This window comes from Canis lupus, chromosome 10, assembly GCF_003254725.2.
Source record: "Canis lupus dingo isolate Sandy chromosome 10, ASM325472v2, whole genome shotgun sequence".
Taxonomy (NCBI): Eukaryota; Metazoa; Chordata; class Mammalia; order Carnivora; family Canidae; genus Canis; species Canis lupus.
Genome location: NC_064252.1, coordinates 27,934,222 through 27,959,715, shown reverse-complemented (window position 1 = coordinate 27,959,715; position 25,494 = coordinate 27,934,222). Strand labels below are relative to the sequence as shown.

Genomic DNA, 25,494 nt, shown 5'->3' with positions numbered 1-25,494 from the left:
GAGACCCCAGACTCTGCCCCCTACCCTGACCCCTCCAGCAGACATGCCCCTCTCTTCTCCCATCCCACGACGCAAGTTCATCCTGAACCTTCTCCCAGGAAACAGGACACGAGCTATGGGCTGCTTGGTAAGAGCCAAGAAGCAGCAGTCTCAGGAGACTGTGGGCCAGGCAGCTGCCACTTTGAGACAGCAGGGCGGGGTGCCCCAGGGTAGCTGAGAGGAGATGGGACGCCAGCACGGGCTCAGACAGGGCTTTTCCAGAAAGATCCCCCAGTGCACACCAGTTCTCAGGGAGGTGAAAGCGATCAGCACAGACCCATTGGCCAAGGGCCACCAGGGCCATGGGGACACCTGACCCGGGGTCAGAGCTGCCACGTGCCACCGTGTGACATCACTCACAGAAGAATAGCTGGGCGCCAGCGAGTCCACTCAGAGGACCCCCATAGCGATCCAGGCTGAATCCAAGGGCTTCCGGGGGCGGGTGGGGAAGGGGAGGTGGTGGTTGTTGGCAGCAGTTGGAGAGCAGGGGTCCATGCACAGGGTGGCCTGGGGAAACGAGGAGGTGGGGCTTGCCCAGGCCCCACCTGAGCGAGGGTTTCCCTGGATGAAGACCTGAACTCCCTGCCAGGCCAGAGACAAGTTGCATCTCTTGATCCCTGAAGGAGCAGGGGCGGTTCCTAGCTGTGCAGGAAAGGGCAGCTGGGGAATGAGGCAACCAGGAGCCCAGGTCAGGGGTCAGCCCGGCCTGAGGTTGCCCTGGCTGTGGCCTGCAAGAGGCTACCTTGGGGTCCCACAGACACCTTGACCACCCGAGGCAGAACCAAGAGGCAGGCAGGCCTGGGAGAAGCCAGGTCCCGGGGGTCACGGGCCAGTGGCTGGGGTGCGCAGGACCGTGCCTGCAGAGACTTGCCTCTGAGAACCAGCCAAGACCCAGTGACGTCCCCAGTGCCCTGCAGGCACAGGGCTGAGCTTGCAGACATCTCCAGAGGAAGAGATTTTGCTGCTGTGGAGTAAGGGGAGGTGGGAGCCCAGGGGAGGGGACCTGAGCTAAGGGACTGAATAGAAGAGCAAATTTGTTGGCCCGCAGCTATGAGAAGGTCACAGAATAACCCTAGAACTGTGAACTCCTTCAAACCAAACCCGGGCCGAGCCCAGAGAGCCATCCCGGGAGCATGCTGCCAAGTGGGAGCCCGCGTCTGCGGGAGGACTGTTGGCGAATCTTGAGGAGACGGCGGTCCTGAGGGGGCAACTCAAGGCCAGAAAGACAGGATGGGGCAGTAAACTTCCTGGAGAAGACAGAAGAACCAGATCACCTGCGGACACTGGCTTCCGTGGCACAACCCGGAAAGTGTAAAAAGAGGGGTCTCCTCTGTCCATAGCGCCCAGATCCCAGACCCCAGCTGAAATCTCCGGTACGTGGGAGCCCCAGTCAGCAAGAAGGTTTTACCCCCAAGTGCCCACAAGGCAGACTCGTTGGGTGACATGTGTCTCGTCACTGGAAGAACACCTCCTCCCCCAGGAAGAATAAGTAGGTACGAAACCCACGTGTCACGTTTGTAGGATTCACATCGGCATTAAGATACCTGGGCGTATTTAGTGTTTTGGGTTATTTGTGCTGTTTGCTCTTGAACGCACCAGAGTCCTTGAAATTCAAATGGATTGTTTGTATATCGGGAATTATTTCGGGATTGTGATTTTCCTTGAAAATACCACTCATGTGATAAGAAGATTGGTACATGACAAGAGACCAAAGTCACCCTAGGAGCAAGTAGAAATCTGTCAGGATGTAAGGCTTTGTTTGTTCTTCAACTAAATGAAATATTTAAAAAGGAAAACAGATAGCATGCATTTCTGGATAAAGTTTGGGGCAGTTAAGGACATTTGATTAATTGCATTTTGTAAACAGGACCTAAATTAACCCAAATCCCCTTATGTGAATACGAAAATTTACTAGACTTATAAATAGAATGAGTCCTGTACCGAAATGAAAGAGCTAAAAGGTCTTTACATTTGTACCTGAGTAATAACAGAATGAGTCTTTCTGTTCACAAAAGCAAAGTTGTCCTTGAAGACACTTCCAAATTCCCAGTAACTGCAGATGACCCTAAGACCCCTGTGGAAAGGAACGTGGGAGTCCGAGTTGCTTAGGGTCGCAGGAATGGAATGACCTAGACTGGCCTGGACCCCCCACGCCCACCCCGGCTCAGGCCCACCTTGGGTCATGGCTTTGTATCCTTGGGAATAATGAGACCCCCTCCAAAAGGAAAGGCCCATGCTGATGGAGACGCTGGAGCAAAGTGTCACAGGAAAGTGTCTGGGCAGGGTGGTCCCGAGCCTCAGCCAGGCTGGGGGACCCCGGGGCAGCCCCAGCTGCAGGCCTGAGATGCTAGAGCTTATGAGACCCCAGACTCTGCCCCCTACTCTGACCCCTCCAGCAGACATGCCCCTCTCTTCTCCCATCCCACGACGCAAGTTCATCCTGAACCTTCTCCCAGGAAACAGGACACGAGCTATGGGCTGCTTGGTAAGAGCCAAGAAGCAGCAGTCTCAGGAGACTGTGGGCCAGGCAGCTGCCACCTTGAGACAGCAGGGCGGGGTGCCCCAGGGTAGCTGAGAGGAGATGGGACGCCAGCACGGGCTCAGACAGGGGCTTTTCCAGAAAGATCCCCCAGTGCACACCAGTTCTCAGGGAGGTGAAAGCGATCAGCACAGACCCATTGGCCAAGGGCCACCAGGGCCATGGGGACACCTGACCCGGGGTCAGAGCTGCCACGTGCCACCGTGTGACATCACTCACAGAAGAATAGCTGGGCGCCAGCGAGTCCACTCAGAGGACCCCCATAGCGATCCAGGTTGAATCCAAGGGCTTCCGGGGGCGGGTGGGGGAGGGGTGGTGGTGGTTGGCAGCAGTTGGAGAGCAGGGGTCCGCGCACAGGGTGGCCTGGGGAAACGAGGAGGTGGGGCTTGCCCAGGCCCCACCTAAGCGAGGGTTTCCCTGGATGAAGACCTGAACTCCCTGCCAGGCCAGAGACAAGTTGCATCTCTTGATCCCTGAAGGAGCAGAGGCGGCTCCTAGCTGTGCAGGAAAGGGCAGCAGACCCGTTCGGAGACCCGGTGGGACTGGGCAGGCTGCCCGGAAGTTGGCCTGACCACTGGCAGGCGACCCGCTGGGCCCCATACCCGCCCCTCTCGAAGGGCAGAGAACAGTTGCAAGCAGGCCACCGGCCAGGGGACATCATCCCCGCACATCAGCCGAGACTTGTAAGGCCCACACCCTGTCCGTCTCTCGGGTCTGGCTGAATGCAGGGACGATGGAGGCCAGGGGCCCCACAAGGCGAAGGAGGGCAGCTGGCAGAGGGCTGCCCAGGTCCTCAGGAAGAGATGCCACCAGGCCCCCTAGCCAGCCAGGCTTGTGGGGTGCAGGGGAACCGTGACCCTGTCATCTCCTGCTGGCCCCTGCTCTCTGGCACACACACTGCTTTCTCCCTTGACCAGGGTGGCGGCTGCCCATCCGTGGGCCACACACCTCAACCCTGCGTGCGGGGCTCCATCGAGAAAGGGAAAGTGGAAGTGCTGGGACACCCTCTTGGCAGGGGCTGGTGAGGGGAGGGGGCCAGGGGGCAGGGGGAGGGAGGGGGTCGACATTCAACACAGACCTCGGCCCCATTGTTTTAAATAAGAAATTTATTGCAAATATAGAAATTGATTCTCTCCATACAGGAATCTCCGAGTTGAGGAAAACAATTTCGTGCCATTCAGTTTAAAACAGGAAATCGGGAGGAGGGAGAGGCAGATAGAGGGAAGAGAAAATAAATGAAGTTATTACCCCCCCCCAAAAGAAGAAAAGGAGAGGTTTTGGGCCACACCCCCCCCGAGGAAGGAAAGGTCCACACACAGCTAGGGGTCACAGGTTCATAGCCCAGGGCCGGGAGTCCAGCTCTGCAGTACCCAAACCAGGTGCCAAGCCAGCCGCAGGTGCCCACGGGGCTGGTGGCTCCTTGTGGGGGGAGGGAGAGAGCAACGGAGGGAGGAGGGGAGGGGGGAGCCAGGAGGGACCCCTGCCCCTGTCCAGCCCTGTGCTTGTTGGGCGAGGGGCAAGAAGCAAGAGAAAGCCCACAGCCTCCCACGCACCCCGTTTGACACCCCCTTCCTCTCCCTCAGCTCAGCAGCAGTGAGGGACCTTTAATGAGGCTTCTGAGGCAGGCAGGAGAGGCAAAGAGTGTAAATACTGGTTCTGTCTTAGAGGTGGGAGGACGTGGGTCAGGATGGAGGACAAGGAGCCCTGCAGCTCCTGGGACGGAGGGCGCACTGCGGAGCAGAAGCCTCAGTGGGGAGGGATGGATCGAGCAAGCCCCAGCCTTCCCGCCAGCCCCCCTGGGCACGGGTCAGCCCTGCCCCCTTAGGCCCCTCAGGGTCAGACACCCCCAGTGCTGCCACCCAGAAAGAGCCCCATTCCCCCCGCTGCTCAGCCACCAGTGGGGTGGGGTAGGCTCCCTCAGAGGGGGTGGGGACACCTGAGGAGCTTCTTGGGGACACCCAGCCACGCCTCACCCCCTCCCCTCTGGTCTGGTCCTTGCAGCTGGTGGGTTAGTCCTCCCAGCCGGGCCCCTGTCAGAGGGGTGCCCTGAGCCCCTCCCCCATGCCCTGAGCACCATCCCCTCCGTTTTTATTTTTTAATTCTCCACACAGTGTCCCCCACTGGGGAACATTTTGTGGCTGTCCCTTGTCTGCACAGGAGGCCTTTACAAGCTAGGGCCTGTTACTCCTGGTCCCCATGCCTGGTTCCCCTTCCTGGACTCGGTCCAGCCCTATCTGGTTTCGAGACCCTAGAAGATTTCCTTCCTTTCCTTTCCTGAGCTTCTGTTCCCTCTCTGTCAAATTTCCAGGAGTGGGGATGCTGAGCGGCTTCTAGTCCGCAACTTGAAAGAGCCCCAGGGCCAGGCCCAGCCTCTCCCCTGCCCCTCCAGCCCTTGGGGCCCTGCAGGCCTACTCTTGCTGTCCCGTGGGTCTTTCCACTCCCACCACCCCACAGATAGCCCTACCCTACCCCACCCCCAGCCTGGACTGGGGGCAGCCTCCACAGTCCTCTGGCACTGTCCCCTGGCCCCCTGGGAGCCGTGCAGAGGGGAGGGGCCTCCCGCAGGTAGGGGCAGGCCCTGGGACCCCTGTGGAGGTATCTACACTACACTAAGGTGTTTTTTTGTTTGTACCCTCCCGCCCCCGACCTCTGCTTTTCCCTTCTGGAAAACCATTAGCTCCAACAGAGGGTTAGCAGCGCCAGCCCTCCCAGTGACAGTAGCCCTCCTGGTGCCACCCTCCAGCGATAGGTACCCAGGAATTTCCTCTGGAGATGCTCTGACAGTGACAGCAAAGCCCAGGCACAACCCAAGGTAAGGAGGCCTCCTCAGGAGGTCCAGGGTACAGCACCCACATCTCCTCCTCTTCCTCGCCCTCCGCCTTGCCCAGTAGCTTCCCCTTCCCTTCCCTCCTGCCTGCCCACCCTCCCCACCTGCCCAGGCTCCGGCCCAGGCCCACCGTGCTCATCGCCATTACAAACACAGGGCCTCGGCCAGCCTGACGCCTCAACGGGAATGTTCATTTGTGTCTCGTATTTTGCTCACGGCTGGGAGAAGAAGTATCCTGAACAGGAAGATATAGGACACAGATGCAAGAAAGCCTCCAAGGTGGGCTACGGTGCACTGGCACTTTTCCCAGGTGGAGGGCACTGGCTGGGCAGCTGAAGATACAGCCTGGCTGGGAGGCCAGAGGCCCAAGTTAGATCCTGTTCTGTCTCCAAGGTTGGCGCGATCTAGGTTGTGAAGGCTGATTGCCTCCCAAGGTGGCAAGACCCTCGCCATTAAGACGGAGACCTAGCCTTAAAGCCCCCAAAGTAAGATGGCCTGCGGTTTTTAGAGGTCATCTTCAACCAGGAATGATGGGGGAATGGCAAGGGTGGGGCTCCCGCACCTTCCAAGGGTGAGGCTCCCTTCCTTCCCCGGGGGAAGCTCCATCTCCACTGAGGCCAGGCCACCCTGGGCCCCAGCTCCTTCCATGGGCTCCCCCCCACTCAGGGCCCCAAGCCTCCCCATAAAACCACCCATGAAGCCCTGAGCTCTCAGCCCCCAGTATTCAGCAGTGTGACTGTCCCCCCACCAACCTGATGGCCAAACCACCCAGCCCTTCCCTCTTCAGCACCCCCCATCTTCATCTGAGAAGGGCAGCAAGTGGGATAAAGAGGTCCTCCCATGCTCCCTTCCCTGGGGCTACCCTTCTCTGGCAGGGAGGAGGGGGAAGGAGGAGGGCACGAAACTGGGACCCACAGGGTGAGGCAACGCTTGCAGGATCCACCATTCAGAAAGACAGGAGACGGGTACGGGGTGGGGGCTGTGTTTCGGTGGCACCTGTTTTGGGTCTTTTGCAGAGCTGGTCCCTCCCCAGGTTTCAAGAGCTGCTTGTCAGATCACAACAGAGGGAATGTGGGCAAGAGGGGGTGGCGGGAGGGGGGCCTGGGAGTCTGGACAAACTGGCACATACACGACAGATGTTTGCTCAGAAAAATACAGTAAAATCGTCATGCAAATATAACAGGAATCTGCTTTCTCACACCACTGGCTTTGCCTGCTTGCTGTTCTCAGTTTTGCCAATCTGGTGTGAGGAGGGGTTGGGGGGGCCAGGTTTCAGGGGCTGAGGGAGGTCTGCTCTGCGTTATCCTGCTGGCCCCCTCCTCTCTATTCCCCAGAAAAACAGTCCTTTCTTTGCAAATGTCACTCCCAAAGTGAGCCCTGGGCTTGGTCTGTCGCCCAAGTGGGTGTAAGAGAGGCGCTCCGTTGAGCCCTGGCAACCCTCCAAAAGACCTCCCCCAGACCCTACCCCTGGCAGAAAGGTCGCTAGACACCCCCACCCCAGCCCAGGAGATGGCACTAGCTTTCCTGGTCAGGACCGCCCCCTACACACAGTACAGGTCTTGATCCCACCCCAGTGCCCACTCTCACCCCACAGCCACACTCCCCAAATCTCAAGAAACCCAACGGGGTGACAGGCCAGAGGCTAGGGGTCTCCAACAGGGCTGTGGGGGGAGCTGAGTGGGCTCCTCCCCATCCTGAGGTGGGTGGGGAGCCAAGCAGCACATTGGCAGGTGGGCAAAGCTATAGTTGTCCCCACCGCCCGTTGGCCCACGTCCTAAACAAAGGTGAAGGGCCCCTCAGCACCCTGACAGTGTGCTCAAGCCCCCACAGCCTCAGGACCCCAGGTCAGCCTCCCCCAGCCCCCAGACTCATCCCTGAAAGCCCCTAGCTGTGAGAGAGGCCACAGCCACCTGGCCCTGCCCTCCCTTACCACCCTCCACCGCCCACACTGAGAGAGAACCCCCAGGAGCCCAACAGTCCCAACTGCCAGGCCCTGGGTTGCCATGGAGACAGAAGCTGGCCAGGAAGAGGGAGGGGCCCCAAGAACCTGCCTGCGCTCCCCCCCCAGCAGGGAGGGGTGGTGCTCACTGTTTGTGCTTTGTTCGATGTTGGGTGGGGGTCTGCAAGGGGAGGAGCGGCCATTTCCATGGAAACATGGGAGCCCCTCTGGCCAGAGGGTGGGGAGGGAAGGGCAGCCAAGAAGTGGTGGGTGAGTAAGCCTGGGAAAGCCCTCCTTCCCCTGGGCAGGCCGAGAGATGCTGCCCCCGAAGTCCCACCTGGGGGTCAGGCAGGCGGGAGGCCAGGACGTGCGGGCACAGGCAGAGAGACCCCCGTGACACCCTGCCTCCCCACTGCTCCCAGGCATCACAGTTCACTGCTGCCCTCTGGGATGAGTAGGGGCCCTAGGGGCCCAGAGAGGCTGGGGGGTGGGGCAAGGGGGCCTGCACCTGAGAGGCGGTGGGAGCTGGCCCGCTGCTCTCTCCTCAGGCCCCAGAAGCAGCTCCCAGGCTACTTGGAAGACACTTGAAGGGGGCTGGTGGAATGGCCCCGTGCCTCTGGTGCCTCTGCTCCTTTCTCGCAAGCAAGACCTCCCATCTCTCCTGGGTGCTGGCAAGGGGGCGAAGGACCCCCAGTGTGATGAATCACAGCTCCACACTTGGGGCGGGGGGCATGGCTGTGGGGCTTTCTAGAAAGGAAGAGCACCTGCCTGATTCTCAAGTTCCTCAGCCCCAGGAGACCACAGCTCCGGAAGGGGGTGGCGGGCAGACGAAGGGCGGGGACACAGCATGGGGCTGGGAAGTTGGGCAAGGGCCTAACCTGCCACGTGTGGCCCTGGGGTTATCACCTCCTTTCTCTGAGCCTCAGTTTCCCCAGCCATAAAGAAAGGAAATGATGCCCAGTGTCTGCCTGGTGCTAAATCTCCATGTGAGTGACCTGTCCCCAGAGCCGGGGGTGGGAGAGGGGAACCCTCTCCCCGCCCCGGACTCCTCTGCCCCCAAACCCATCCCTAGTCCCAGAGCCCCGGAACCCACACCCCCTTTCAGCTTCTTTCCTGGCCTGCGCCCCGCCCCCCAGCCCCGCACACCCCAGCAGAGTCCCTGGGCAGCACAGTAAAGACGACTGGTTTCGGTATCAGTGTGTAAACTTTAAGGAGAACGTGTCTTTGTTTTCCTGTCCGTTATTGTCGGGTGGTGGTTGTTCACAGTCAGGTGGTGGTCAGGTGTGTGCATGGGTGCGTGCGTGCGGGTGTGCGTGTGCGTCCACTCCTCGGCCTCGGCCCCAGCGCCCCCCGTCACCCCCCTCCCCGCCCCGGCCGGGCCGCCGGGCCCTTCCCCACGAGCCCCCAGCCCTCCCCCTCCGGCCTCACCGGGAAGGAGAGGGTCACAGCTTCTGCTGGGCCGAGACCCCCTTCCAGTAATCGAGGATGTCGTGCAGGTCCTCGTCCTTGGCGAACTGGACCTTCTTGCGCAGGGCGTGGCCTGCGGCCATGTACACCTCCTCCCGGTGGTGCTTCTTGTAGGGCCGGAAGCGCTCCCAGATCTTGTGCGTGCTCTCGGAGGAGTACTCAGGGCTGGACGAGTAACCTGAGTAGTAGTGTCTGGGGGAGAGCTGCGAGTAGGTGGAGTCCCGCTTGGAGCGGGTCAGCGGCTTGAGGAAGGACACGCGCTGGCTCAGGCTGTCGGCGCCCTCCTCGTAGTACAGCGCCGGGAAGCTGTGCCGGTGCTCGCTGCAGTGGAAGGCGGGCTTCACCTCCAGGTGGTGGATGCCGCCGCCGCCGCTGCCCGCCGGCACCAGCGGGAGCCGGTCCAGCGGGCTGTTGAGGGGGCTGCCCTTCTCGATGTACTTGGAGTCGCCCTTGGCCAGCCCCGCGGCGGCAGGGTGGTCGGGCACGTCCAGGCTGAAGACCTTGGCGCTCTTGATGGAGCCGCTGGACGACACGCTGCAGGTCTTGCGGGCCACGGCGGCGTCGGCGCTCAGCTGGCGCTGGAGCGGGTGGTGGGAGCTCTCCTTGTACGGGGGCGAGAGGAAGCTGGGCCGCTCCAGCGCCCCAGGGGGGGCGGCCGAGGCGGCGGCGGCGGCGGCGGCCGCGGGGAGGGACTGGCACTCGAAGGCCAGCTCGGGGTCCCCGCTGCCGCCGCCACCCCCCAGAAACGAGGCCGAGTCCAGCTTCAGGGCATCGATGCAGTTGTTAATGATCTGGTTGACCTTGTCCACCTCCTTGGCGATGGTGGAGATCTCGGCGGCCGAGCCCTGGCCGTTCTCCAGGTCCGGGAGGTCATCCTCAGGCCGGGCCAGGCCATCCCCACCCGCGCCTGTGCGCACCTCGATGTAGTTGCCCTTGGTGGCCACCTTGGGGGTGTCCAGCCCAGCCTCCAGCCCCTTGGAGGTGGGCAGCTTCTCCCCAATCATGGAGGGGATGGAGGACATACAGGACACGGGCAGCACGGGAGGTTCGCCCAGCTTCTGGGCGGCGTGGACCACAGAGCCGGCATCCACATCCGCCCCGTAGCGCATCTCCAGTATGGTCTTCTTGACCTTGACCGACTTCTGCTTCTCCTCCTGCATGCGCCGCTTGCGCAGGCAGTAGTAGACGGCGCCCAGCACGATGACCATGCCGAAGAGGCAGCCCAGGATGGTCATGATGTAGTGGGTGGTGGTGGAGGTGCTGGGCGCCAGGTCGCCCGGGACGGGGTCCCGCGTGGTGAAGGTCAAGCAGGTGTGGTTGAAGCGGCGGCTGTTGCGCAGCGAGGTCACGCAGAAGGTGTACTCGGTGTGCGCCCGCAGCTTGTCGAGCGTGACGATCTCCTTCTTGTTCTTGAGCGTCATGACGTCGGAGAAGTAGCTGTTGTTGTACTGGACCAGGACATACATCTTGCTGTAGGGGTGCGGGATGATGACCACCAGGGTGGCCGAAGTGAAGGTGACGTGGTGCAGCTTGATGGCGGGCCCCGCCGATGCATCTGTGGTGGACGAGGCCGGGGGCTCCACCGAAAGGATCTCGTCGGGGTTGAAGCCCGAGTTCTCATCGGGCTCCCTCTGGGCGTCGGTGGAGTAGGGCGTGGGGTGGCTCGCAGGCCGGGCGGGCAACGAGCCGTTGCGGCACTTGGCCTGGAGCACGGTGATGGCGTTGAGGCTGTGATAGGGCCGGGGCACCAGCAGCGGGTAGCCGGCGAACTCGCGTGGGGACTCGCACTGCAGCCGGTCGTAGTTCTTGGTGACATTGTTGAAGACCACCAGCCAGGCGAGGAAGCCGAAGAGGTCACACTCACAGTTGAAGGGGTTGCCGGCCAGCTCGCACACCATGAGACTGGCCAGGCTGGCGAAGGTGGCGCCGTCCAGGCGGCTGAGGCGGTTGGAGGACAGGTCGATGCTGATGAGGCTCGGGCACTCAGAGAAGGCGGCGGGCGTCACCACCTCGATGAGGTTGTGCTGCAGGAAGAGGAACTGCAGGCGGCCCATGCCGCGCAGCATGCCCTCCGTCAGGTTGCTGAGCTTGTTGTACCCAAGCTGCAGCACCTGCAGGCTCGACTGGCCCAGGAAGGCGCCGTCCTCGATGTAAGAGATCTCGTTCTTGGTGAGGTTGAGGTCGGTGAGGTTCCCGAAGCGGTTGAGCGAGGAGTAGAGCACGGCCTTGAGCTTGTTCTCGTTGAGCCGCAGGTCGTGCACGGTGCTGTTGATGTGCTGCGGGATGGTCTCATAGGGCGGCTGGTTCTGGCTGCAGATGGCCAGCCACACGTACCCCTTGTCGCCCTCGATGAGCCAGCAGTCGGCGCGCACGGCGCCCGGCCGGCACACGCACAGCAGCGCGGCGGCGCACAGCCCCAGGCGCAGCATGACGCCGGCCGTGGCCCCCCTGGAAGGCCGGGCTTGGGGTAAGGGGGGCCCGGGGCACAGGGGACCTAGCAGCGGGAGGCTGGGGCTGGCGGCACAGTCCTCCCTGGGGCCGCCACCATCTTGGGGGCGACCCCCGGCACAGGGGTCCCCCCGAGGGAGCAGACGCGGCCGGTGCCAACCGCGGTAGAGGGCGGCGGTGGGGGGGGGGTCCTCTCAGGGGTGCTACTGGCAGGCGTGGGCCACCGAGGATGGGCCTGGGACGCACCCCCACCGCCTGTTTCTGGAAAGGTGCACGGGCTCTCAAGACTTCCTCTCCCTCCTCCTCCTCCTCTTCCTTGTCTTCTTCCTCCTCCTCCTCCTCCTCCTCTGGTTCTAGGCTCAAACTTCAGACGATTCCCACGATTCCCACAGGAGGCTGGAGAATGAAGCTCTGAGGAGGGAGCTTGAGAGACGGGACAGGAAGGAAGAGACCCATCTGTCTCCTGGCTCCTGAAAGGCAGCACCGAGAGGGGGGACAGATCAGTGAAGGCTCAGAGCAGCCCCAGTGAAGCTCCAGCGGGGCCCTGCTCCTTCTCCACCCCTCCCCCGGGGGCCCTTGGTTTCAGCAGCACTCTGGGGTCCCTGTTGCATCAAAGAAGGGAGGGTGGCAGGCAGCGAGAGAGGGAGGAGGGGGTCAAGAGGTCTGGAAGGAAGGAGACAAGAAACAAGGAATAGGAAGAAGGGGACAGAATCTGAGGACGGTGGGCAGAGAAGGAAGACAGGACAGTGACAGGTCAGGTGCATGCGTGTGCACACACATACACAACACACACCTCAGCACTCCTGTCCACACTCATCCACCTGCCTGCACAAGGACCCACATGCCCTCACGTGAGCCAGAATGCAACCCACGCCCACAGTCTTCTGTTGGACAAATGGGCCCTTACACACACGACCACATACCCAGGCAGGCACCTTCCAATCCAGGAAAGGAATTAAGAAGCCCAACAAAATGCCTTCTCCCCTCCATACCCAAAGATAAATAATTCATTTGTTGTGTAACCGCTCTTGTTCCAAAAATAATTCCCTTGTCTCAGCTTCCACGGGGGAGGGGGAGCACAGCAGCATTACCGTGCCCCCCCCAAGCCGGGGTCTCCCACAGGGGGAGGGCATGGGGAGAACTCATTTCTACAAGCAGGACCAGAGCCAAGGGAGAGAGGGTGAGAGTCTGGGAGGCCAGACACACCCCCAGCATCACCTCCCTTTCCATTAGAGGGCCCTGATCCTGTAGCACAGGCCTGCAGCAGGCACCGTCCCAAAGAGTGTGGCCGAAGCCCTGGATCCCCTCCGTGGCTGGAGAGCCAGAGGCTCGGAGAGGGGCAGCGACTTGCGCCTAGTCCCACAGCACAGCTCAGGCCAGGATCAAGGCTCCCAAGGCACCAGGAGTCAGGAGGTCTGGAGCCCCCTCCACCCAGCCCAATTAGCCAGATGGAGCCAACCACCTCTGAATGTGTTCCACATTGTAAAGTGGGGACCAGATGCCTGCCCAGCCATCTGATGGGGAAGAAGTAAGGGGAGCCATGCTGCCGAAGCCCGAGATGCAGAGGAGCAGACTTGATGGCACAGGGTACGCAGCCAGCAGACCCTCGTTTCACAGGTGGGGACTGGGCCCCAGACCAGGGGAGACCTGCCCCCATCACCCAGCAAGCCAGACAGGGGCCGCTCAGCCCCACGTGGCTCCAGCTCCCACTCCAGGCTCTCTCGACTTGCGGGAAGAGCATAGTGTGCCCACCCCTCACCCTGGGCAGTGGCCAGGGACATGAGACTGGGCCAGAGAAATCCATGTTCAGACAAAGCAAGCCAGAGACTGTTCACAAGAGCCACCTCTACCTCACGCTCCTCCTCCTGGGAAACTCCGGAAGACAGAGTGCTTTGAAAAGGGGCAAAAAAAAGTATTAAACCTTTGCTGTTAAAGCAAAACCAATTTACAGCCTTGAGCCCCAGAGGGTTAGAACAGAGGAAAGGGAAGCAGGGAGAGAAACAAGTCCAGGCAGGCAGTTCCTGTTGAGGAGGTGGCAGGTGAACAGGGCATTTGATGACCTCTCGGATCAAAGGCAGACACAGAGACAGAAGCTGTGATGATCAGGACCTCTAGGTGAGGAGAACTCACACCTCCTGGTCCCCCGCAGGGCTGGTTCAGGCTGAGGGGCTGGATGGGGATCGGCGGGGGGACTGGGGGGGGACAGGCAGGTGGGGTATGAGGGGGCACAAGGCAGTCAGGCAGGGACGGGTACCCACGAGCAGAAAGCATTCCTGTCCTTGGCCGTGCCGCCGTGCAGCCTCAGGGCTGGAGTCTGGAGACCCGAGCTGCCATCTGACCTGGCGACTGGCTCCGTAGGCCCTCAGTTCCCTCCCCTGCCACAGGCACCCAGGTTGTACAGGAGGAGGCTGAGATGCCAAGCTCACCCTGCCAGAGAGCCCTCTGTCTGTACCACATCCGGCTGGGAATGGCTGGGGACCGAATTTGTATGCGGGTATGCGTGCAGGTGTGCACCAGCTCAGAACGCCAGCGCAGGGGTGTGCAAGCAGACGCGTGCAAGCAGACGGATGTGCAGGCGGCCGTGTGTGCGCATACACACCCAAGCGCCCAGGATGCAGGCACCTGTAGCCTGCCAGAGAGTATTCTCAGGCCAAGGTGAGCTCACTTGTGTGTGAAGGGATGGGAAGGGGGTCATGTAGGGGCATCTTGGGAACAAAGGCAGATACCTGCTTATGTGTCAACACATTTAAGCACGTGTGTGTTCCACATGTACATGTATGTGTGCACATGTGCAACTTTAGCCACACGAAGGCCCCCTCCATTCCCCACCCCCTATCTTCAGATCTGAGGGGGTTTCAAGGCAGCTCCCCGCAGCCGGGTGCAGGGGGTGCAGGGCAAAGCTGAGCTGGCCAGAGCCTCTGGAAATCCAAAGCCAAGCTGAGGAGGTGTGACAAGGCTGGGGGAGGGTGGAGAGGGCACTAGAAGGAGGCACCCAGGCTTAGGGACAGGGGTGGTCCTCTCCCACCCCTTCTCTTCCCTTCCCAAACAGTCCAGAGAAGCCCCCACCCCCAGCTACTCTGAGCTGTGTGCAGCCAAGCCCTCAAGGTGACCCTGCCCGGGGCGCCCTCTCCTGCTCCTCATGATCTCCAGGACAGCCTGGGCCAGGGCCCAGCTCCCCTTACCTACTCCTCTCATGACTCAGACCAAAGGGGAGGAAGCTCCCCATCACCCTTTCCCGTGTGTGTGCGTCAGCCACTCCGTCCCAGTCCCTGGGCCGCCTGCCCACCGCCCCTGGAGGCCCAACACCGCCACGGAAGGCGGACAGCAAGGGGAAGAAGGTGCTGACAGCAGCACTTGGCCCCCAGCCCGGCTGCACACCCACTAAGGTGTGGGGGAGGGCTGCTGCCTCGCACCTGGAGCCCAGGGGCCTGGTGGCTATAGCGATCCTCCAGCACTCAGGCCAGCAGGGGAAGCGGAGCGACCCCACGCTCCGGGGTGGGAGGTGGGGGGCGCTGCAAACAGGAGGCCAGGACTGAGCAGGATAGGAAAACAAAATACCAAAGAGAGCCAAGCGGGAGAGTCAGGAAGGAGATGAATGGAGAGCGAGCGTCTGAGACAGGAACCAATCAGCAGAGCAGCTCAGGGAGGCGAGGGAGGGCACGGAGCCTGCGGCCCACCTGCCAGGCCAAACCGCAGCCAGGGACCAGCTCTGAGGGGCGGGGGGGGGGCGGCAAGAAACCCAAAGTAGCTGTTGAAAGCAGGGCCTTTAAACCTGGGAGGGCCTGGCCCACAGGGAAGCAGGCTGGGGGCCGGGGGGCAGGGTAAGGGGCTCCAGGGTGCAGCATCTGGCAAGAGCAGCGCTCAGGCTGACCCGGCCTCCCCACCCCCCACCCACACCCTGGGCCTACCCTCAGGGCACAGAGAGGTGCAGCAGGAATTAAAGACCTCTGGCCCGAGGAGGGACAGGCCCCAAGTGCCTCCACGGCACCACTGTAAGGGTGCCCCTCTCTCTTGCCAGCACAGAAAAGGAATGTGGCAAAATTGGGGGGTGCAGCATACTGTAGAGGGATCTTGGGGTGGGCCCCCAGCCTAGCTGGCTTCAAATTTCCCTGTCATGGGGACACCCTTGGATGGTGAGGAAGAAGAAGGGCCAGTAAGGTGGGGGTCTGAGTTCAGAGCCATGCAGCCACCACAGACTCAGAATCCTAGAAAGTCAGAGGAGGGATTAGGGGCCCTGCCCAGAGGGGAAACAGATACCAGGACCCCAGGGAAGGGTCACACGCCGCTGGTGGCAGGTCAGGCTCAGGAGCAGGGTGGCCAGATCTGCCAACCTCAAATCCCTTCTGGGGGCTCACTGCCCCACAGGGGCTCCCTGCCCAGCCACCCAGGGACACTGCTCAGGCTGCACAGCACATCATCCAGCACACAGGACTGCTCCCCAGGGCTCCCCTCACTCTGCACTCTGGGCTGGATGAACAGGGTGGGGGTGGGGGGACAGGAAGCCTGCCTGAGTGTCCCCCCACTGGGGGGTGGGGTGGGCAGGGGATGGGGGATGGGGGAGCCAGGGTCAGCAGGGGTCAGCAGGGGTCAGCAGACTGGCCACCTCTGAACCTGCCTCTCCACCTGCATGGTGAGTGCCTCCTATAGACCTCCCGGGCTCCTGTGAAACCCCAAGCCACGGTGGACACAGGGCAGGAGGCTCCCAAGGGGACACTGGAGGAGGGGACGCTGGTGGGATCTGGGGAACAGGTGCAGTCCATATTCCGGCCTCCCAGGAGCAGGGAGGTAAGGGTTAACTGGGGGAAAGCTCATTTGCAGCAGCTGATAAGCCCTGGCACGGGCTCTGCCCTGGGCCAGGCTGGCCAAGGTTCCCCGAGGTGCCATTGTCACCATCCGTGTCAACACCATTACCCAGGATTAGGAGGGCTGAGGACTCCTGGGACCCAGCCAGAATTCTCCGGGCAGGCAGCCGCCTCACCTCACTCTGCCCTAAGACAGCACCAGGCCGGGGTCCCAGAGATGGGCTCCTACCCCGCTGCCCTCTGGGGGCCGGACCCTGAATCTTGTCGCTGCCTCCACCTCACGGGGTTCCCCAGGGCAGGCCACTCTGGGCCTCAGTTCCTCGTCTGTAAAATGGGATAATTATACCTTCACCACTGAATGGTAGTGGCAGGTAAACCATTCGGATTTCAGGTACAATGAGCCCGAGCTGCAGGGCAGAGAGCAAGAAGTATGGATGTTGAAGGCAAAGGATGCTGGGATTGAAAGCTGAGCTGTTGACCTCTCTGGGGCTTCAGTCTCCTCCCCTGGGAGATAGTCCTAACTATCCCTTTGCCTGACAGTGTACAGTCCTCGAATCTTCTATCAATCCTGCATGACTGGTGCTATTAGCCTCATTTTACAGATGAGAAAACTGAGGCTCACTCCTTCCCCAGCTTCCTCTAAAGAGCTGGGCCCACAGCAGGGACTGGATATGCAGGGGCTGCCAAGTGGCTTTCCTACCCACTGTGGAGGCACCCTCCTCCCTATCAGGAGATGGGCTCCACGGGCCGAGAGACTTCAATTTCTCCATCTTTAGAAAGTACTTATTCCAGGCCAGCTGTGTTCCTCAAACCCCCAGCCCCCAGGCACACTCCTACCTCAGGGCCTTTGCACATGCTATTCTCACTGCCTAGAATGCTCTTCTCCCAGACCCCACTTGGTTCAGGTCTCTGCTCAACTGCTCCCCTCAAGCCCACCTTTCCTGACACCAAATCTGAGATAACTCACTGGTCACTCAAAGCTGGCTGTGGTCCCGTCAGGGCACTCATCAATACCAGACACCATTTAGTTTCTTTATTACCAGCCGCCTTCCCCCTCCCATCACCAAATCAACACAAGCTTTATTTTGTTCGCAACTATAATTAACCTCCATGCCTCGAACAAGGTCGGACATGTAGCAGGTGCTCAGAACACAGTGTGTGGAACAAGAGCTCAGGACCAAAGATGGGGACAGAGGGCAGAGGGAGGCCCTAGAACCCCAGACTCCACTGAGTCAGGATGATAATATCAGAGGGAGGGGCCTTGCTGACGGGGTGCTCAGAGGCTGCAGGAAACACGCTGAGCCTTCCTGTTAGCCACATGACTCCCCTATGCTTCTCATTTACAGATGAGGAAATGGGCTCAGAGAGGTGCAGTGATCTGCCCAAGACCACACAGCGGGGAGCCAGGGCCTGCCTGAGCTCTTAGAACCGCAGGACTTCCCAGAATTCCTGCTGAGGCAACTTCCCCCAACTTGCATACCCCTAGTGACAGGGATCTCAGCACCCATCTGAGGCTACTTAAACCCTTCTGGAACGGCTCTGATTGTTATCAATTCTTCTTATATGCCAACTCCGACTCCTTGTACCCCTGTCCACTGGTCCGACTGCCATCTGGAGCCACTGAAAACAAGGCCAACGGCCTCCCTTAAAGACCCAATATTTGCCCATCAGTTACCTCATGCCCTATTGTCAGCTTATCCAGGCTGCACAGCCTCACGTTCTCTATTACCCTTCCTCTGCCATGGTCTCAAGTCCCCAGCTCTTGGATCCTACTGCCCCAGGTCACGCTTGCTGTCAAGGTCCCTCCTAAAATGTGTCATCTGGAGCCCAGCATCAGGCCAACATGGTCTGAGCAGGGACAGGCACCAGGGCCCTCTGCCTCCCTCACTTTGGCACCACACTCTGTTCGAGTAGCAGGAGCGCATCCCAGCCTTGTGCCCTCACCTCGTCCTAGATGTCGACCAGACCCCCGGGGCCCCTTCCTTCGCACATACTACTGGGGAGCCCCAGTACCCTGAACATCCTCAGGCAGCTCCGGGCAGTGTCGGTTTGGGCTACACCCCAGGTGCCGGGCTCCGTCCACCCCCATTCAATCACGTCTCGTTAGGCTCAGTCTATGGTGCAGCTGCTCCACATCTTGGGGGAGCTGGCTCCTGCCCCTCGGTACCTCAGCACCCGCTCCCGGCTCCCTGCCATCCGGAGCCAGGCGAGCAGACAGCGGCTGCATCCATATCTGTGTCACCGGGAAACGGGGAGCAGGCTGGCCACTCAGCCCTGGGGCAGGCGGGGCACTCCGTGTAACCAGCTGCACGCTCACCCACGTCTGACACATCATCAGCCTGCAGTCGCCTACGAGGGGCCTGGCACCGCAGCGGACACAGGCCCTGCCTTCATGCAGCCTCCAGCTCACCTAGAAGAACACGCCAGCAGCAGCAGCAAGGGCTGAGAGCTAAGGGCAGTGGGCGGGGTGGGGGGTGGTAATTGGGTTTGCACGACCTCAACATACAAGCACTGGTCCCCAAGCCCAGTAACCTTGACCAGGGAAGGGCTCAGGCTCGTCCTCGGTGCTCTCGGCTGTCACAACACACTGTTGGCTGGCTCAACGTGTCACCTTGGGCAGGTCAGCACTTTACCCTTCTGGGCCTCAGTTTCCTCGTCTGTGCAGCGGGAGGACAGCTGGGCACTGGCGTCTCCCTGGTTTACTGGGGCCATCCCCGAAGCCCTCTGTAAACTGCCCACTGAGTCACCCCCCATGAGCCCAGCTGCTCCCGGGGCTGTCGCATCCGTCATTAGCACCCACGCCCTGTCCAGGCCTCAGTGGGAGGAGGCGAGCAGGAAGATGGAAGAGTTTTTGCCAAAAGGCTTTGGTCTTGAAAAACTACCCGGCAGCCAACCAGAGAGGCCTGACGCTGGTTCAGAGCTCTCACAGACTGCCCACTGCCTGGTACCCACTCTCCAGCCCCGAGAGGCCCAGCACCCACCCCACCTACCGCCAGGCACCTGGGGGAGACTATGAGCCCCCTGCCCGGAGCTGAGGGTGGCCTGTTTTAAAAGTTCGCCTCCTAGTTCCATCCCAGGGGTTATCTCTGACTTTGTCCCAGAATCCTCCAGGCTATTCAAAGGACCTTCCCAGCTGACCCCTGCCTCCTCCAGCTGATCCCTGCCCTCCCCTGACATACCCACCTGCCCCCTGCCCTGCCCCCACCTGACCCATCCCCCAACCTGACCCCTGACCCCCTCACTGGGGCCCTGCCTCCCAGTCTGACCTCTCCACCTGGTCCCCACCTCCCCCACCTGACCCCTGCCTCCCAACCTGGCCCCTGACCCCCCACCTGGCCCCTGACCCCCCGCCTGACCCCTGACCCCCATACCTAGTCCCCACGCCCCCCACCTAGTCTCTGACCCCCCCACCTGGCCCCCAACCCCCCAAACTGGTCCCTGCTGGCCTCTTGGCCTCGGCTCCAGCAAACCCCAGGCCCCGCTCAGCTGCAACCCCGGGCACTACTCACCAGTCTCCACTGGACCCGCTCTTTCACCAGTGCCTGCACACGCGCGGCTGCCTCTGCCTGCATGGCCTCCATTCATTCATTCAATAAACATTTATGGAGCACCTACTATGTACCAGGCACCGGCTAGGCCTGCCCTCCCAGCTCTGCTTGCTCCTCCTCCAGGGCCCCAAGGGGTGAACATTTCCTTGCCTTCCAACACCCTCAGGGCTATCCCAAAGCGGGGTAGCACATTAGGAGCCCACCGGGAGAAGCGGAGGCTCTAGTGGCACAGAGTGCAGCCCCCTGGGAGGCAGCCTGGCCGGGGAGGGACGGGCAGCCTGGGGCAAGCTGCAGACCTGGCTCCTTCACGAGCTGGGCCTAAGCACCTCTCACGTCAGCTCATTTATCCTCAGCACCACCTTGGGAGCCAGGACCGTTATCATTCCCACTTTACAGAGGAGGAAACTGAGGTCTCAACGACTCCTGCACAGTTGGCTTTGACCCTCCGTGGCACCAGGCTCTCGGTCAAGGGATGCCATGGGATCCTGTTTCATCCGGACAGTGCTTCCAAAACATTTGTTCAATTAGTTGCCCAATGTTGAAAACTTGGGAGGCTTCATTTCAAAAATCCCCATTTCTGGAATCCACTGAAACACCTGGAAAGCCTGGCTGCCCAGGATCTGCGTCCCTGCAGGGACAAAGCACATGCCCATCGGCCTCCCTGCCTCTCTGGCTGAGGCTGCCTGCTGCCCCTTGGAGGTTATGAGCCCAGCCACGGAGGGAACCTCAGTGTGGGAATGATTAGAATCCCAGGCCTGGGGTTGGGTGGGGGGAATCCCACAAGCCTCCTGGTCTAGGACCCGAGAGTGCTGAAGTCCCTGCCATCCTGTCCTCCCTGTTCTGTGGCCCTGGGACACTCTAACAGCAGGCTCTCCCATCTTGGGGTGCCTCTATAATGAGTCTGGGCTCAAGAGTTCTCTACCTACCCATCAATCATTCCTTGATCCTAAAAGCCTACTCAGTCTTGGTCTCTGTGGGTCATCAATTCTACTTTTAAGCTGCTCTGACCCAAAAGCAGACCCCACCTTGGCTCCAAGCAGGCCCACTGGGGTGGGGACCTCTAACCGGAGGAGCACCCATACAATCTCCTGGCTCTGCCTGTCACCCCCAGGGGACCCCTGGCTCTCCAATGATGTTGCTTGGGTTCCCGGATCAGGTTCGGGGTTCCTGCTGAGGTTTGAGGTTTACTGGCTCCAAAGATAATTCCTACCCCCATAAAACACTGCCAGCCAAGGCTGCTGTGGACACTGGGAGGCCCAAGGCCTCGGCTGCTGAAGCCACATCCCAGGGACAGTTTTGAGATCACCCCAGAATAGCGCCTGCAGCAAAGGGCTCTGGAGTGTCTGGAATGGCCCCTTGCTCCCACCCCTCTCCCCACAGACCTCAAGACCCCCTCGCTCTGCTCACCTGGGACTCCTGCCCCCCCCCGCCTGCCACTGTCTGTTGCAGGCCCCAGCACCCAGGGTCTGCAGCCATCCCAGGGGCTCAGCCCATCCCAACCCTGAAGCAGGCAGTGGCAAGGGGTCCCTCTCCTGGCCCTGAGACTAGCTTCTCTGGAGCAGGTGGGGGAGCCCCCAGGGGCCTGCAGCTGTGGCATCGGAGAACAAGGAAGCTCTGTCCATGCTGGAAAAGCCCCGGAAATGCAGGGGGGGCACCCCATGACTGCCGGCTGCACAGAAATCGTGGCCCAGGGCGCGTGGCCACCAAGCCATCCTCCAACAGCATGGGTCTGTCATCTTGCGGGTCTCTGATTAAAAGGCTGGGGCTCAAGAGTCCTATCCCTAGCTACCAATTCCTTGGTCCTAAAACTCATGGGCGATCCACAGAGACGGCCACCCCCGAATGTTCTAGAAGGGCGGGCCACATTCAGCTCAGATCCCCGCTCTGCCACGGAACGTGCCCTCTGAGTCTCAGTATCCTCTTCTGTGAAATGAGACCAGAAGGGCCCTACCTCAGAGGGCGGAGTGAACAGCCACAGAGCAGAGTCCGGCACATAGTAAGTGCTCAATAAAGTCAGCCACCGCTAGTACGGTTACAGTGGCCAGGCTGGCAGGCGAGGCACAGCGCCCCACCCACAGCGGGTCCTCGCCACCCACTGCCCTACCGATGGTGGCCAGGAGGGGATGAGGCCCGGCCCCCCTCAACAGTGTCTTCCTTTCAATCTCAAGGGCAACACACCCCTCTTTGCCTGCCCCTGGCCTCTCTCACAGGTCCGGCCCCCCAAAGGCCTGCACCCACCCCCACCTCGCCGTCTGCTTGCTCCCCAGCCTGGTTTCTCTCCCATTGCCAAAGCACAATGGCTGTTATAATTAACGGATTATCTCAGTGCGACAGCTGTGGTCCTTTGAAAATTGGGTTGAATAACAAGATCCTGGCGTATGGTAATTTCTTTTCATCTCCTGTTCCCTCTTTCTCTCTCCCTCACTTCGGCCTTGTTACGCATGCAAATGCTCTCCCCTCTTCATCCTTCCCTAACACCTTCCTCCTTGGGATGGCGGGGATGGCGAGGGGACAGACTACGGTCTGCTTGCCGGTCAAAGACTTGTGGCAACGCCGCCCCCCCCCCCTGCCGCCCCGGGGCCCTCTCGTGGACCTGGCACTGGGCAAAGTGCCCGACACATGTGATTTGTGCCATCCCCCTCCCGAAGTCCCTACACCTGGCTTCTCCTCCTACCTCCCATGCACTCCCCCTCAGGCTCCTCTACGCTGGCCTCCCCTGAGGTCCCGGCCTGGCCCTCTGCAACTCCCAAGCCTGCTCCCTGCCCCATCCAGCATCTCGCCCCTCCAGAGGCTTCTGACCAGGCCCACCCCCTCATACCACCTGCCTCCTGTCCCTCCACTCCTCTCCCCACTCCTGCCTCTGCCCTGAGCCAGCCAGAAGCCCACAGCTGCCCAGCCCCTCCACACCTGGAAGCCTCTGTGCACCCCCTCTGTGATGCTTCAGCCTCTTTCCTTGCCCCAAATGAACTTCTCTATCAGCATCCTCTCTGGTCTGTCTCCCCTCTTCTGGCCTCCTTCAACTCATCCTCCATCCGGCAGAGCATGAGCCTCCTAGAGGATAAATCTCTGAGTGTGGCACTCCCTTTCTCAAAAGTCTTCACTGGCTCCCTACTGATCTGGTAAGGTTCCAACAGCAGACATCTGAGGCCAGCCCTTGGGGTCCTGCGTAGTGGGTTCCTGCTCTCCTCTCCTGCCCTCCTGCCTCCTCTGCCAAGTAAACCTGTCTGGTTAGGGTCCCTCCTGTGGGTTCCCACAGCCCCCAGGGTTTTCCCCATCTCCACCAGAATCGGAACTGCTGCTTTTACTCTTGGACTGAGTTCTCCGAGGGAGGGCCAGATTTTCCATTAAAGCCCAGCACCAACCAGGCACCCAGTAGGTGTTCAATAAAGATCTACTAACCACTGAACGAAGGAGGCCTGCTGTCTCCCTCCACAGATAAGGAAACCAAGGCTCAGAGTAATTAACGACTTGCTCAAGATCCCACCATTTGTGCAAGACAAAACCAGCATTTGAACCCAGGTCTGAGGGATCCCTGGGTGGCACAGCAGTTTAGCGCCTGCCTTTGGCCCAGGGCGCGATCCTGGAGACCCAGGATCGAATCCCATGTCGGGCTCCTGGTGCATGGAGCCTGCTTCTCCCTCTGCCTATGTCTCTGCCTCTCTCTCTCTGTGTGTGACTATCATAAATTTAAAAAAAAAAAAAAAAAAAAAAAAAAATTGAACCCAGGTCTGGGTTCCAATGCCAGTCTTTTCCACTTCCTGGAGAGGGCTTGTAGGGGTCTCCTTCTGCACGGATCTCAGGGAAACTGGATCTCCTTCCAGCTGCACTCAGCTGGGCGAGAGGAGACAGGGCTCCCTGCTCAGGCTGTCACTTCCCTGAGTTTGACTTTCCACTAGGCCACATGACTCCCCACCCCCGGGCCTCAGCCTGCTCATCTGTAAAGTGGGAAGGAACCCCGCCTCACCATCTCCAAGGGTGGCTGCAGGGGCAGCCAGGTCTTGGAGAGAGCCCACCTGCTAACAACATCTGGGGGTCTTCCCACTCTCACCTCCAAAGACGGCTGCGTTGCCCGTGGCAGGCACTCCTCAGAGCTTGGGAGGGTGGGGGTTCCCAGGATGGGAGACGTCACACAGGACAGAAAAACTCCTCAGGGAGAGCCAGTGGGAGAAGCGCAGGGGGTTTGGGGATCAGATCATGATCTGGGCGAGAAGCTTCCCTCTCTCATCCTCCATGTCCTTGTCTGTGAACTGGGCCCATCAACGCCCACTTTATAGGGTTGCAAAGTGCCCAGCACGGCGCGGACACCACCTTGCCCACAAGGTCCTATGGAAACATGACTATGACATGTACCCCAGGGGAAAGGAGAAGAGAAGGGGCAGGACAAAGTAGGACCATTGTTCCTGACTCTCTGCCCTGAACAGCTCACAGAGCAGAGCTCACACCCCAACATGTCACCCTTGGGCCCCTCCCCCACCCAGCTCCTACCCCATGACATCCCTTTAAACCTGGGAAGCTGTGGGGATGCCCATCTACATGTCCTCTGGGCCTCTGCTCATGCTGTTCCTAAGCCTGGGTGCCATTCCCACTTTTCTCCACCCCCTATAACCCGGACCTCATGCCTCTTCCTCCAAGAAGCCTTCAGATTTCCTCTGTGCAGGGAGAGTAGTGGTCTTGCTGCTCTACCCCCATCCCTTGATTCTATCCCCATGGAATCCTGGAAGGATCCTAGAGATCGCCTCACCCCACCTCACCTCACCCACCCCCATTTTACAGATGGGTAAACTGAGGCACAGACGAGAGACAGCAGCTCTCCAGGGAGGCACTGGAACCCAGGTACCTCTGCTGCTTCCAGCCCCGCATGCAGCTTCTCTCCTGGTGCTGAGCCGTTCAGCTTCTCCAAGCCCCCCCAGCCCAGAGCTACCTGAGGATGGGACCCCATCTTCCTCTCTGCTCCCCCACCCCCGTGCCTAGCCTAAGGCCTGGCGCATAGTAGGCACTCAGTAAATGTCTGTTGAATTGAATTGCGCTCAGGGCGGCCAGTCGTCTCTGCTCTGTAAGAGAAGCATAGAGTTAGTGGAGCTGTCCCCGTGGCAACGGGGGTGGAGCCAAGTTGGTGGGGTGAGGAGTCCGGCCTGCCCCAAGGACCCCACGGGCCCTGAGAAGGAGACAGGGTCTGGGAAGCTAGGACATTCGGACTTCCAGGAGTCCGAATTGTGCCCCAACAGGCAGCCTGGCCCTGGCAACGTCAGGCCACCCCAGGTCCTCGATGGCCTCAGCTAGCCCATGGAGAGGACACTCCAGTCCCTACAGGCTCTGAGCACTGCATGGGACAGGGACCAGAAGAGACGTGAGGAGCGTAAACACTGACTCCCAGCTCACAAGCATCTGAGTGCTCAGCGCCTGACATGTGAAGCTGGGAGAGAATTAGGCCCAATCCTACAGATGGGGAGACTGAGGCTTGCCCGAGACCACGCAGCCCGTGTACATGGTCCCCCTGCAGAGCAGGAGGGCAGCGGGGCATAACATCCCCCAGACAAAGACCTGGAACCCACCAAAGGGTGGCCCGAGCCCAGGCCCAGGCCAGCAAAGATTCTCCAGGTGAAAGGCTCAGCGTGAGCCCCAGGACCGCAAACGGACAGATGAGAGGCCACGTTCTCCCCTTCCTGTGGGGGCAAGCTCTGATTCCACAGCCCCTGGGGGGTTCAAAGCCATCCTTAGATCCAGAGGCTGTAAAGGCCTCTTTTGCAGGCCCCGGTGTTAATATAGATCAGCCGAGACTATAAATACCCGGCCAGGCGGGGCACAGCCGGGCTACACCGGGAGCGGCCCAGCGGGGGCTCTGACCCCAGCCCTGCCCCACAGCCCTCCTCCCCGCTCGGGCCTCA

The 25,494-nt window shown here is 60.6% G+C and overlaps 1 protein-coding gene and 1 long non-coding RNA gene across 6 annotated transcripts in view; one reads left to right on the top strand and one right to left on the bottom strand.

The window, feature by feature from the left end:
• Positions 1-3,666: 3,666 nt before the first annotated feature.
• Positions 3,667-25,494, bottom strand: part of ELFN2 (extracellular leucine rich repeat and fibronectin type III domain containing 2) — a 57,008-nt gene continuing 35,180 nt past the window's right edge. For 3 of the 5 annotated variants that reach the window (XM_025460719.3, XM_025460757.3, XM_025460728.3), the window contains one exon: positions 3,667-11,729. In XM_025460719.3, the coding sequence (XP_025316504.1) occupies positions 8,787-11,240 (2,454 nt within the window). In that variant the 5' untranslated portion in view covers positions 11,241-11,729 and the 3' untranslated portion in view covers positions 3,667-8,786. Of the gene's footprint in view, positions 11,730-19,570; positions 24,661-25,494 lie in introns of all 5 variants that reach the window. The other 2 variants (XM_035696448.2, XM_049115322.1) reach the window with 1 other exon arrangement.
• Positions 13,480-17,599, top strand: LOC112668442 (uncharacterized). The gene is made up of 2 exons (XR_004803341.2): positions 13,480-13,914; positions 17,408-17,599. It is a non-coding gene; the product is annotated as an uncharacterized LOC112668442 (long non-coding RNA).